At 37.2% G+C, this 13,216-nt stretch overlaps 1 protein-coding gene across 6 annotated transcripts in view; it reads right to left on the bottom strand.

Annotated features, from left to right (window-relative positions):
• The window catches only part of ltbp1 (latent transforming growth factor beta binding protein 1), a 153,853-nt gene that overhangs the window by 35,765 nt on the left and 104,872 nt on the right, over positions 1-13,216 (bottom strand). For 5 of the 6 annotated variants that reach the window (XM_044372810.1, XM_044372805.1, XM_044372806.1 and 2 more), the window contains 5 exons: positions 12,580-12,747; positions 8,629-8,651; positions 8,021-8,123; positions 3,468-3,554; positions 1,620-1,745 (listed from right to left, as the gene is read on the bottom strand). In XM_044372810.1, coding sequence (XP_044228745.1) covers positions 1,620-1,745; positions 3,468-3,554; positions 8,021-8,123; positions 8,629-8,651; positions 12,580-12,747 — 507 coding nt within the window. The remainder of the gene's footprint in view (positions 1-1,619; positions 1,746-3,467; positions 3,555-8,020; positions 8,124-8,628; positions 8,652-12,579; positions 12,748-13,216) is intronic. The other variant, XM_044372808.1, reaches the window with a different exon arrangement.

The following is a 13,216-nucleotide window of genomic DNA, read 5'->3' as shown; positions in this document are numbered from 1 at the left end:
TCAGTGCTTACCTGTTTATGCAACTGTGGCGGCTAGGTCCATGTTTGTAATTTTGTAGTAAAAAGATATTAAAAGAAAATGTCAAAACTGAATAATTTCTCATACAGAGATATCAGGGCAGTGTCTTGTTGGCATTGTGATATGTTATTCAGTTCACCCACCAGAAGGCAGTCTCAGATGGGTCTGGTACCCAACGGGTAAAAAATAATATTTAATTCACGGGTACAGGCACAGATAAAAATGAACAAAATGTTGACAGGCAGCAGGTGAAATTAACAGGAGAAAAAATAAAATAGAAATTAAAATAAAGCAGCAGTTTTTTAAACATCTAAACCAGATTAATCTTATCAAGCCCAATTAATAGCCATGATTTTTTTTTTTTTTTTTGAATTCCCACAACACAACCTTTCACCCCTCAATTCACATCCGGTCAAGTGATAGGAAGTCAATGATGAAATAGCAAAGAATGCTAGCAGCTAGTGGAAAAAAGAAAAATGGACGACCTAAACACAGGAAATACCCAGCGGTGAATACAAAATTGTGGGCAATACATTGTCGAAGGCCAAGTTGGATGTATGGGAGAAATTTGGTGTGATAGGAGACTGTGAGAATAACATTGTCTAATCCAGTTAGTGGTGAAATTTGCTGTTGTGTTTTTTTATATTCTAATTTAAGCAATGTGATCAGACATCAGTTTAGGTGCAGGTTTGAAAATTGGACCTGTGCAGAACTCTACTGCATTCGAAGATGGCACCCTAATCATTCCAATGAAAGCTGCTCACTGAATGCATATGCAAAGACGTTTTTCAAGCTTCCTCAAGCTTCAGCATCTTTGGGCCCATACAGCATACACACTACGGTCCTTCTCTGGCCAAGGTGGCTTCTTGTCGGCTCTCTGCACACAAGGGTGGCTTAAAAACTATTCACTGATACAGCTTTTCTAGACCTCCCAAATTTAATTGGACCTAATTCCTTCAAAGTTGATCATACAAAAAGTTCCATTTCAGGATGTTTGTGATCAGAGAAATTCATAATTTCAGAGCCATTCACTTTAACTCTTATGTATGTGAAGAGTTGTTCTGCAATTCTTACTGTGACCACTGCATCAAAATGGTCTCACACACATGAATATGTCACAGAAACTCTGACCTCCCACACCAAGTGTTTAAGAAAGGAAGGAGTTGAAGCCTGCCTGAAGAACTTTTTCAGCATATGCACAGAGTAAGCAGCCCTAATTGAAATGAACTAGGGGTGGGGGATATGACAAAATATTTTGCCATACTGTTTATAATAAGGTAGCTATCCCTTCAGTATCTCTGCATGTATACTGTGGACAATGTCAAAAATCAATTAGCCTTATGGTAATATTTGGGCTTTCACTCTGCACTGCTTACATAGCTTTTTTGAAAGTCATAGATGGTACCTTTCCAGTTCCACAATGAATCCTATCACATTTTTGTATTGCAAAAGATTGTGACATGTTATCTCCTTACACCCATACAAAGAAGTAATTACAAATAATCCTAGAACCACACTGACCTTACTGGTACAGTATCTATTGGACATGGAAAAGATGACCTTTGATCTCAATAAACAACTTTGACCATTCGACTCCTCACCTACACAGGTGGTTTGGGCATCATCCAGGCGGTATCCCTCATTACAGTGGCAGGTGTAGCCCTCTGCTGTGTTGTAACAAATCCCCATGCCACAAATATAAGGGTTGATCTGGCACTCATCCACCTCTGGGCCAGAAGAGAGAGAGAAGAGAGTATTTATGCAGCAGCAGTTTTTAGAACTAATAATGGGTCCTACAAAAGATCATGAAGAGTTGTGAGGTAGCACAACATACCACTGTACCACAAGTTAAATGCTTAATATAAAAGTACCACATGTTCACAATGTATACCAAGAAGAAGCCTCCAGCAGCTGACTGCAATGTGATTAACCAAATATGGATACAATTAATGCATATGATACCATTCTCATGTCTGCACAATAAAAAAATTAAGCTAACATAGCTTAGCACAAAGACTGAAAAAACAGGAAAACAGCTAGCCTGGCTTTGTTCAAAGGTAACAATATCCACCTACTAGCACTTCTAAAGCTCACTAATTAACATGATGTCTTGGTTGTTTAATCTGTACAAAAACAGAAGTGTAAATGGGGGGTTAGGTGCCACACTATGTCTTGGTCAGGACCAGCAACTTTCTGCAGTTTACGCTGGTTATCAGGCAACTAAGGTCATAAATGTTTATTTGTCAAACTATTACTTCCAAGATCAAGAACAAACCTTTACACTCAAGATCAATATCAATTTAATCTTTCTGTGGCTTGCACAAATATAAGTTTAAGTTACATTTAGCCAGCTTAGCAAAGAGCAGAGGCAGGAGGAAACTTCCAAGAAATATCCAAAGTCCATAGCATAATTGGATTTTGGAGGCATATTGGACATAACCTTATTGAAAAAGGCAAGTTAAGAGAAATGGGTATGCCAACAAATGACTGACAGATTCACAAAATGAAGGTTGTGTTTTTCCCTATCAGAGGTGCAACACTGCTAAAGATATCAGAGCTAAAAAAAATTCTCCCAGTGGAAGATAGAGGAATAGCAAAGGACAGAACCATTAGATCAGAGGTCAAAATCTGTGTAAATTCCATTTATATCACCTTTTTTAGCATATGACCTGTCAGGAACTCACTTTTAGGATTCAGTACATGCCAAGGACATATTATTGGATCAGTTAACAATGTGTGTGTATGAAACCAGCCACCCAGTATAGTTCACTTTATTCAAGCCTTTTTAGTGATGTCTGTGCTTGTGTGTGTCTTGTGTGAGACACGGTAGAAGGGGTCAGGTACGTACCAAGGACATTTATATTAGCAACTGGTCAGCTGTGCTTCTGTTCACTACCTTAGAATGTAACTTTCAAAATAGACCTGAAGCCGGCTGCACCAGCCTTCCTTAGTGTAGATTTACACATCACTAAATTAAAATTAACACTAACTGCTGAGGAGGGAGCTGTTGCTTTGTTAACTGAATTGACTGACAAAATTCTTGTTAGCTTGCTAATATTTGAGTGAAGAAGGAATAACAATGTAAATTGAAAAGATTTTTGGCAGTTGTGTTTAATATATTGTTTTCCCCCCCTAAAACTATAATTGTAATTGTAATTTAGCTGACATCCTGTTTACATAATTCACTGCTACTAATGTTTCCTGGCAACTGATTGACAGATTACTAAGGTCTTTACGAGCTAAGATATATCTTGAGTTTTAACAGTACAACCCATTTAGAAAATCACTAGTTTGAAACCATCTACAACTTAGGACTTTACAAAGGAACTTAGTAAGGGATTTACGAATAGCAGGTGCAACCTGATCCAGAACAGCAGAGCACAGTAGGAAAGAACAAAATTTAAAGAAAAGAAAGAAAAGAAAAAAGTAAAAAATGTTATTAATCTTACCAGCTGACTGGGTTGGAGCAATGTCCTGGCCTGCATTAGATGGGAGGATCTCCACTGGGGCAGGAGGAGAGCTCCTCTCAAAAACCTCTACCAGATGGAGAAAACACAAAGCAATGGACATTAATTCCATCAAATATATCTTTGAATAATTCAACAAATGGTACTTTGACTCTTAATTACATCTTGATCACTAACTGCTTCTACTGCAGTTGGCTTAAATACAACAATACTATAGATTACACATCTGTTATGCAGTTGATATCAAGCTGTATTTATCCATAACCCCTTACTGATTTCAGCAGCTTAGCCTTTCTCAGAAACTGTCTTGGCAACAGTGAGTGGGTGACTTCTCATAACGTTTTAAAACTCCATTTTAAGGTTAGAGTGATTGCAAGTATTTTGACGTTTTTATCTAGTGATAAAATATTTTCAACAATATGAAAAACAATATAATACAATTTTTTGCTCTTTCAGTGGGATTGGTGATGTCATTGCCCAACTTTCTTTTTCTGAATATGCTAAATGAAAGGTCAGGGGGTCAGTGTCATACTCTGAGCAGTTGAGATATTGTGCTCCGTATCAAAGTACTGAATAGACTGACCGATGACAGACAAAATGACTATGCCACCCATTGACTTCGCTGATAGCATGGCAAAATGCTTCAATCAGCAGCAATTCTGTGAATGTAAACACACTGATGATGACAAAGGGCAGAGGAGAATGACCACACTCTGTCAAGCTAACAGTAAGGCCACAAGTATGCAAACCAGAGTACTTCTACTTTGTAGAAGGGCAACGCTGAAGAAGACCATCCATATAGCAGCAATTAAGAGCAATATCAAGGCTACAATGAGCAGGTGATCACCTAAACTGAACCACTGAAAATAGTGGAAGAGTACATATTACACTTTTAATACCAGCTGAGCATCATTTGAGTGCCACAGCATACATAAGTGCTGTTGCTGACCAGTTACATGCCCTCATGGTCAATGGTACACTCTTTTGAAATGGAGACTTCCAGAAGTATAACATGCCATGTAACAAGCAAGAACTCATCACCTCAGCACAGTTCTACAAACATCCAGTCCGATGGCCTTATCAATTTCCATGTAAGGGGGCACTTTCAGGATGAAGTTTAAGGGATAAGGCTGGTGATCTATATTTTTCTTATTGTTAACAAATCTCATGTGCAGAGCCAAACCAACAATGAATTCATCTACTTACAATACTCTGTGTGTGTCCAAAGCCTGATATATCTTATTCCTCTGTGCTTTAGCGCTCCGTCGTTGTCCAAAAACATGTCAGTGAGTAAAACCACTGCATTGGGTGACATGTTCCCTCACCATGAAGATTACGGTCACATTAGTTTGTTTAGAAACGGTTCCAAAGACTAATAACAGCGATCACATTTTCAGTCTCAGGAGAGAGGTTCCTTGGACAGCAGACGCCACTGCTAATGCTTGGAAATGCAGTTTCGTTTACAGTGCTAGCTTGTTGTGCTACATATCACAACCTCTTGACTTGATGTACTGAAGTTCTTTGAGAAATTTACAGCAGTGGAAGAAATACTCAGATCCTTTACTTAAGTATAGGTAGAAATACTGCTGTCCAGAAATACTCCATTACAAGTAAAAGTCCAGATTTCAAAATGTTACTTAAGTCAAAGTACAGAAGAATTAGCAGAAAAACGTACTTAAAGTAACAAAAGTAAAAGTACTCATTATGCAGAGTGTTATATTATTACAGTATATTATATTAGCTACACATTTGTTTGTATCACTTGAGACACACATGAGAGCATTTCAATGTTGTAGTTCATCAATGTGGAGCCACTTTTAGATACTTTGAGTAGATTAATAGTAACAGTACTGTTTTTTAATAATAATAATAATGATAATAATGATAAATACACTTCATTTATATAGCACCTGTCACACAAAGCGCCTAACAATTTTTTTGAAAATTAGGAGAGAATCTAAATAACATTTAGAATATTAAAATATGTTATATTATGTCAAATCTTCTTCTGAAAAGTAACTAAAGCTGTCAAATAAATGTAGTGGGTGAGTACAGTACTTGAGTAAATGTACAATGTAGTATAAAGTAAAGATATGTAGCATTGTATCATGATTGTAATGTAGCACAACAAGCTACCAAAGCACTGTGAACAGAACATGTGACCCAGTGCAATGGTGTGGCTCACTGACGTTCACAAAATAGTTTTTGAACACGACACAGAGATAGATAGATATGACAATCAGGCTTTTGAAACACACACAATACTTGTAAATAAGATCAATTCATTGTTCTGCACATGAGATATGTTGACAGTAAGAAAAATATAGAAAATCTCCAGCCATATCTTTTAACAAGAAGATGGCATTATAAACATACAGCTGATAATTATACAGAAACTGGATGTTGTTCTGGAGACAAACAGGGATTGTGTTGAACATCATTATTGTATATCACTACAAGAATAAAGAAGAAAATTAACTCACAACCCATGGACTTCCTTTATTGTATGATGTTATTAAATGCCATTTTCATATTCAGAGGTTAATGGGAAATTCAAAAATCACATCTAAGCTTGAACATCAGGGGCCTCATTATCAACTGTGCCCATGTCTTTCTTGTACGTGAGAATGTGCGCATTTAGAACTGCTCCTAACCAAGCGCACCAACAAACCCCTAGCAGTGCATAAGTGTAATTGTGGGCAAAGTGATTCCTGAATTATAGATACACAAACCAATTCTACTGTCAACCATAATGGATAGATTATAAACTATTGTTATTGAAGACGTGCATCTCCATTTTTATTTGAAAAGCAAGGTAATCATTTCTATCACAGTGAAATTATGCCATTAATGCCTCACTGAGTACCTGTGACGTCATGTAAACTTACATACATAGGATCTGTTGGCAACATTCAATTGCAATCGATCTGCATTAATAATGAACTGTTACACTTTGGTACTATTTAATTTATGTGATTCAACCAAGTCATGTATATTTTCTGTTTTGCTGAAACTTAAAAAGTGCAACAATTAAAATAAAAATTAAAGCAAATTCATATTTTATGAATTACACTGAATTGGTACTGTGCCTAATATCTACATTGTGTTCTGCAATTTATTATTTGACATCATCTCAAATAGCTTTACACGGAATAAATAATTGACATCGACATCATATGAAATGTGGAAATAGTGGATAATAGTGGATTGTGTATTTTACACAACGTGAAATACAAGAACACCAGTAACAATGCACACATAAAATGAGACTTACATGTACTGTATGTCTATAAGTCCGTTGATGTGGTGCATGCTGGAAAGCTTGCCCACAAGCCTGCTCCCGGACACCACATGTATGTGGTTTGGAACAGGATGTGGTTTGGCCATATCTGCCATTTTGGGGGCGATTCTGTATGTAAATGAGCCTGTATGTGCAGGAGCAGATGGCTGTAAAATAGGTGAGATTTATCATTGTTCATTATCTGAAACTATCCATGTGCATGTTTGATAAATATCAATTCTCTTGTTTATGGACAGATCCGACACACACATTTAGAACTTGTTCTATGCCTGCTTTAATTAATTAAGCCCCTAGTGTTAAAATATATAAGTGCATAACTGTTACCATATAACAGTCATTCTTTTTTTTTTTAAAACACAATCTGATGAAATTCAAAAATGTACATTGGCTATATTACTCCAAGACAGATTTTCCCTAAAATAAAGGTTAAAAAAAAAAAAATCAACAATTTTTTACTGTTTTTTTAGTTCTTATTGAATCATTTGGCTCTGCACTTCCTGCATGCATTACAAAATTCCTATAGAATGTGAGTGATGGACATTAATGGCATAAAGTTCCCTTGTGGCTGTCAGACCTATTTGGCAATGGATGACAGATGCATTGGATTTTCTCTAAATTAAAATGTTTAGTATTGGTTTATGTGCAATAATTAACAATCCTACTGTAAAAGTTTTAGAAATTTATGATCATATAAATATCAGTCTGGCTTCATCCTAAACTGAGAACTGGAGGGAATATGAGGAGTGTTGCCAACCTCATCACAGAGCCTGAAATTTTCCAGCTCGGTCAGTGAAAGAGCTCCACTGTTCTGATTGTAGCTTAGAAAAAGATAAAACAATGGAGGAAGATGTGGCATAAATAAAAGAATGAATGAATGAAATAATCAATACTAATACTGTAAAAAGATCACAGTACAGTGGCCTTTTTAGGACATCAGACTCATCTGGTCAGCAGCAGACTCAGCTGCATTCTGTGTTCTCAACTGTGTTTCCTCAGGCTAAGTTGTCCTTTTAGCTTAATGTTAGCATATACACGTTATTTTGTTCTTTTTACAGATATTTGCTAACATTAGCATTTTAACAGTAGTATTACAGTACAACTGGTCCTGACAAACATTAGTTGAACTAACGAACAGCTGAGGCTAATAAAGTTGCTCTGAGCTTGACAAGCTGAGTCTGAGATGTCACACACTGGCTACCATACCATACAGTATAAAGGGTAGAGAAGCAGACACCTGGGTAGGCTGCCTCCATCTTGACAGTGGACACACCCGGAGATAGCTGGGGCAGGATAGGTTCAACTACTGGCCTATTACTAACCACAGGAACTACCAGCTCCTTCAACGACAAGACACAGACAATAATACCAAAGGAACAAGGTCAACAGAGCACTCTATGCATATTTTAAGTCCAAATGTAATCATTTCAGCTTTGCAATGGAAGCACACTGCTTCTGTCATGCAACGCAAGTGCTGTGCTGGGAAGCAGATTAGCATTCAGCTTGCATGGCAACTGACTGCAGTTTAATAACAGAGCAAGAATGAAAAGCTCAGCAGGGAAGCCAGAAAGCAAAAAGTGTTTGCCACTTTAACACAGACTTTTGTCTGGATTTGTTTGTGACAATGTCAAGGATTTCCATCTATTTTACTTGTACTTACGTATACATATACACATTGAAAAAGTACATATTGATGGACTGCTCAGTGCTGACCAGCTCAAAGTCATGCAGCAATGTTGCTGACTTCATGCAAAGGTGATTCTGCCACTCCTCAGCGGCTGAGAGGAGTGTCTGTGTGCATGCAAACTGCTTCTACATTTTCACTCTTGAATGTGTCCAACCTACCTGATCTGGTGCAGTTGTTGCTACTGAACCACAGGAAAAAAAAAGATTTATAGTGTGAAAAAATGTAAGTGTATGTGTGTAATATAATATACTCTAACTGTTCTGTCAGTGGATTTCACATTACATTCTATTATTCCAAACAATATACCTGTATATAAACATTAAAGATTTTGATGATGGCTGTGACATCACTGTGTTTGCTTCTCACTGCACAGCTAGTGGCACAGCTATGTTCACCCACGCATGCTCAGGAAAGGATGTGCCAGAGGCTTGGTGATGACATGACTACTCACAGGGCTAGTTGGCAAACTACTGTAGCTGGCAAGCTAACCGCTAACATGCTAGCTAACTGGGAACAGGCTGGCACTAGTTAGTCCCAATAGGTCTCCCAGTTAGCTAGCTTGCTAACTGTCATTCAGCAAAGCTAGCTAGCTTACTTACTAACCAGACAATAAGTTAACACAGTTTATTCATCTCATGAAAGAAAATGAAATTGATTTGAATTTTCACACAGATTTGTGTCAATAACAGCATTTTGCTTCAACCATAAATGAATCAAGACACTGTTTATAGTGTGTGGATGAGATATTAATTACATTTCTAGTCGTGCTTTTGAGTCATTTTTTGCCATATGAGTATTAACATAAAGCTGCTGTCATATTAGCCCTCACTCACTAATGGAAATTATGACATCTGCTCTCAGATACCCTACAACTGTTTTATAAATCCAGGGTTTCTTGAATTAATTAAAAGAAATAAACAAGAAAAAAACAAATAAATAGGGCTGTAGTTAACCAAAGAAAATCTTGGTCGACTGAAATCATCCATAATCTTCAACTAATCTATTAGTCGCCAGGGGGTGGGGGGCTCAGCACCCACACATTTCTCCCTTCTCAATTTCTCTGTTTAGTGTCTTCAGATTAGGCTACCTTAATAACTAGGCTAACAGGAAACAACAGACGTGACTTTTCTTGGTCTTCAGAAGCTGCAGCATTTATTAACTGTTACACTGTAGTCTGTTCTGTACATTTACTGCCAGACTGACAACTTACTGCTAACCTTTTCCTCTGCTCCGCTTGCTTTTCTACTTCTGAAAGTGACACAGAGATTATATGACCAATGAGACTTTGGTCAGACGAGAGCATATCAACCAAATAATTGACCAGGAGACTACAGCCCTACAAATTATTAATTACAAAGTATATTGGGCTGTGTTTTTACTGCACCTGTACAACATCAGCCCCTAAATAAACAGTGCTGAAAAAAAGGGGCCCATGGTTGAACCTAGTTGCTGACATTGGTCTACTTTATCAGTTTTTGTGTGGAGATTTCCCATTAATGTCCATAACTACTGTATAAACCTGAAAAGTTTATGTCTGCTGGTTGGAGTTTTATAAAATAATCATAAAAAGACAGTTTTTGGAATTAAAAAAATCATAAAGCAATCATTCTTTGATCACAAGAAAAAAAACATTGATTATGGCCCTCCATAAATCATCAATAGATGGAATGCAAAGACATAGTCATTTGCAATTAATCTCAGCTATGCAAACAACTTTTATTTCATAAATACGACACCTTTGTTAAAGCAAACCCTTTTCGCCCTTTAATCATTCAGAGGCCCAGGTTTCCATGATGTGAAAAGGTCATAAACAACAGAGACCACATTCTTAGGTCTGAAATATAACAACATGAAGGATTTTTTTTTAAATCCCTCCTCTCTTCCTCCCACCCAGCACGGCTTTCTGCTGTGCCAAAATGCCAGTGTGTACGGCTGCCAGGCGCCACATTACTTTCTGGTGGTATCCAAACACTAATCTGCACAGGTTTTGGGTGGTGGATTTCTGTCAGATTGTTTTTTGAGGCCTGTCCTGTGTGCCTGGAAAACTCTATGCTACTCTGCTCCAGAGAAGCTTAGCAGTAATTTGGACTGTGTCTGGCTTTGGCTAAGATGTTGCAAAGTTTCTCCTTCCCTTAGTGGCTGCCAAGCATGTCCTGAATAATAACAGGAGAGGGTGAAGCTCCTCTCCCTTTCTCTGCCTCCTAGAGCAACAGCCAGGTTCATCTCCCTCCCCTCTCTCCCTCTTTTGAAGGGATGTGGGCTGGGCTGTGTTTGAAGGGAATGTGAAGTGAGCCAAAGCACTTTAATCCTTGTCCTCTACAAACAAATGTCACAAGAGGGATGTTTCTTTTAAGATCTGGGTTCTTAATCACATGCAAGAGGGATCATAAATCAGGGTTTGTAGTGCTACTTTGGAGCTGTAATTTGCAAAAGTGAGATTGCTGTTCATCCCACAATGTAGATATTTTTAGTGTGACACTGGCAATGTGAGGCTGATAAATTACAACCACACTTCAAACAAGAGAAACTGGGGGTAATTTGTTACACTGTTTGATACTTGTTACTTATTCATCATTTATTAAAAGGAGAGCAAAAAAGCATTTCTCCCTCTGCATTGCCTACAGCAATCCTTCAAAAATATTAATTTCTTTGACAGTACATTGAGTTCAGACACTTAAAAGCATGCTACAATGCAAAATATTGATGCCTTAATATCTCCAAAATCTAACTCTTGCAGGATAAATTCTGCAATAGACAGAATTAGACTGTATTTTACCACTTAAGGGGCAAGTTGCAGGCTGGTTTGAAGGTGGTGGACATAAATTAACTCCATCCACTCGTTCAAACACAACACACAATGGAAACTGACTATTGCTTAAGTGATTAATTAACTGATCATAAATTATTTGATAATCAATAAATGGTTTAAAGGTGTTTCTACATAAAGTCCAAATTGATGTGTGAGATATTCACACAAAATCAATCAGGTAGTTAAATCATTGTGTTTCTATTTCTATTTGCACAAAACACTTTGGGTTGGAGTGTTGTTTCTTCTGAAATTTTGGTGTCAAACAAATAAAAACATTATCCTAGCTCAAGACACAGTGAAATTCACCACTCTCTTGTCCCTCGCCCAGACTGAGTGAACCTAGTAATGTCCTTTGCTGTAAATTTAATTAGCTTAGAAGCATGTACAGCAAACAATCATCATGGCTACTGGAGCATGGAGCCTCCATTGTTGACCAGATGTACAAAAATAAAATCAAATAGAACACAAAGAAGTGTATGGTTTTGTCTTTTACATTTGGTGTGCACTGAGCAAAATCAATTAGATCCTTTATCAAGCAAAAATGAATGACTTGATTGATTAACCAATGAATATCCAAAAAGTCAAGGTACATTGCTTCGTCATGGTAGAAAAGTTAAAAAGCCTATAGTGTACAGTTTTTTTTAAATCATGTAGCGACTATAGTGGCTGGATGATTATCGACAACACATCAGTCTTCCTTTTGTACCTTGACGAAGCAGTGTTCCTTGACTTTTTGGCAAATTTATTCTCCTTATTTGTAGACACTGATTGCCTACTTGTGCATCAGGAGAACCTGTTTTGTGATATATAGCTGTCAGATCCAAGAAGCACTTTCTCATTTGTTTTGTAATTTATTATCTTTGGCTGTTGTTGGTCAGACAAAACAAGCCATTTGAAAATCACATTGGACTCATAGAAATTGTGATTTCCAACAGTTTTCCAGAGCTCATTCTGTAATTATTTCATTTTGTAGTCTTTTAGATTTGATTGTTGGTTTTTTTTTTCATGAATCAACATATGAATCAGTAATGAAAACAATCCAAAGAATTAGTTAAAAGACTATTCTGTTGCTTCTTTATGTTTATTGAGTTTTAGGAGCTTAATCATAATATAGTTCCTTGTTTAATTGTAAGGTCGAATGTACTTTTGGTGTAGGTCAGCTAATGCAATTTCACCAATTCACTGTACAATACTAAACCAAATCAACAAGTTATAAGTTACATAAAACGAAGAATATTACACACAGCTTCTTTCTGCCAAACTAAACATGCACTGGGGATGTTGCACTGTAGAGACTCACCTGGTATAATGTCGTCTGCTTTCCCAAAAGCCTCCACTGGTCTCTCTGGCGTTGGCAGGGGTTGGGGGGGTAGTGGATCAATGGGCTCCTGGTAAACTGGCTTATTGACAGGTGGATTTGGTAGAACAGTGTAGCCCATTCCACCAGGACAGATCTCTTTGAACTTAGCTACATAACAAAAAAATACAAGAGTTTATGATACAATTGAAAATTAGAAGTGCAGAAAAAAACACTCTTCAATTGTAAACACGTTAACATCTATTATAAAGACTTCTGGTGTGACAGTTTCTCTGAGATCATGGTCTACATGGCTTCTTTAGGTTGGACACACTACAAGGGTTTTGGATATACTACTTCTAACTAGTTCATAACAAACTCCAAAAAACTGCTACTAGACCAAAACCTCGCGAGAAATACAACAGTAGCACACTTTCTAGAATTAATCTCTCAATATTTTAACTGCACGTTGTATTTTGTGGGTCTACCTTAAACCTGCTTTACTTTGCAGCTCTGATCTCAGTAACAATATGAGACAATTCCTCCAAAAATCCTGATAAAGAAACTAAGATGAGGATATTTTATATGGAACTAATAACTTGTTCACGGCAGCAAACAAAACTCCACCTTTTGCTACAAA

This window comes from Thunnus albacares, chromosome 14, assembly GCF_914725855.1.
Source record: "Thunnus albacares chromosome 14, fThuAlb1.1, whole genome shotgun sequence".
NCBI lineage: Eukaryota > Metazoa > Chordata > Actinopteri > Scombriformes > Scombridae > Thunnus > Thunnus albacares.
The sequence above is the reverse complement of the archived record's forward strand: the minus strand, read 5'-3'. Positions and strand labels throughout refer to the sequence as shown.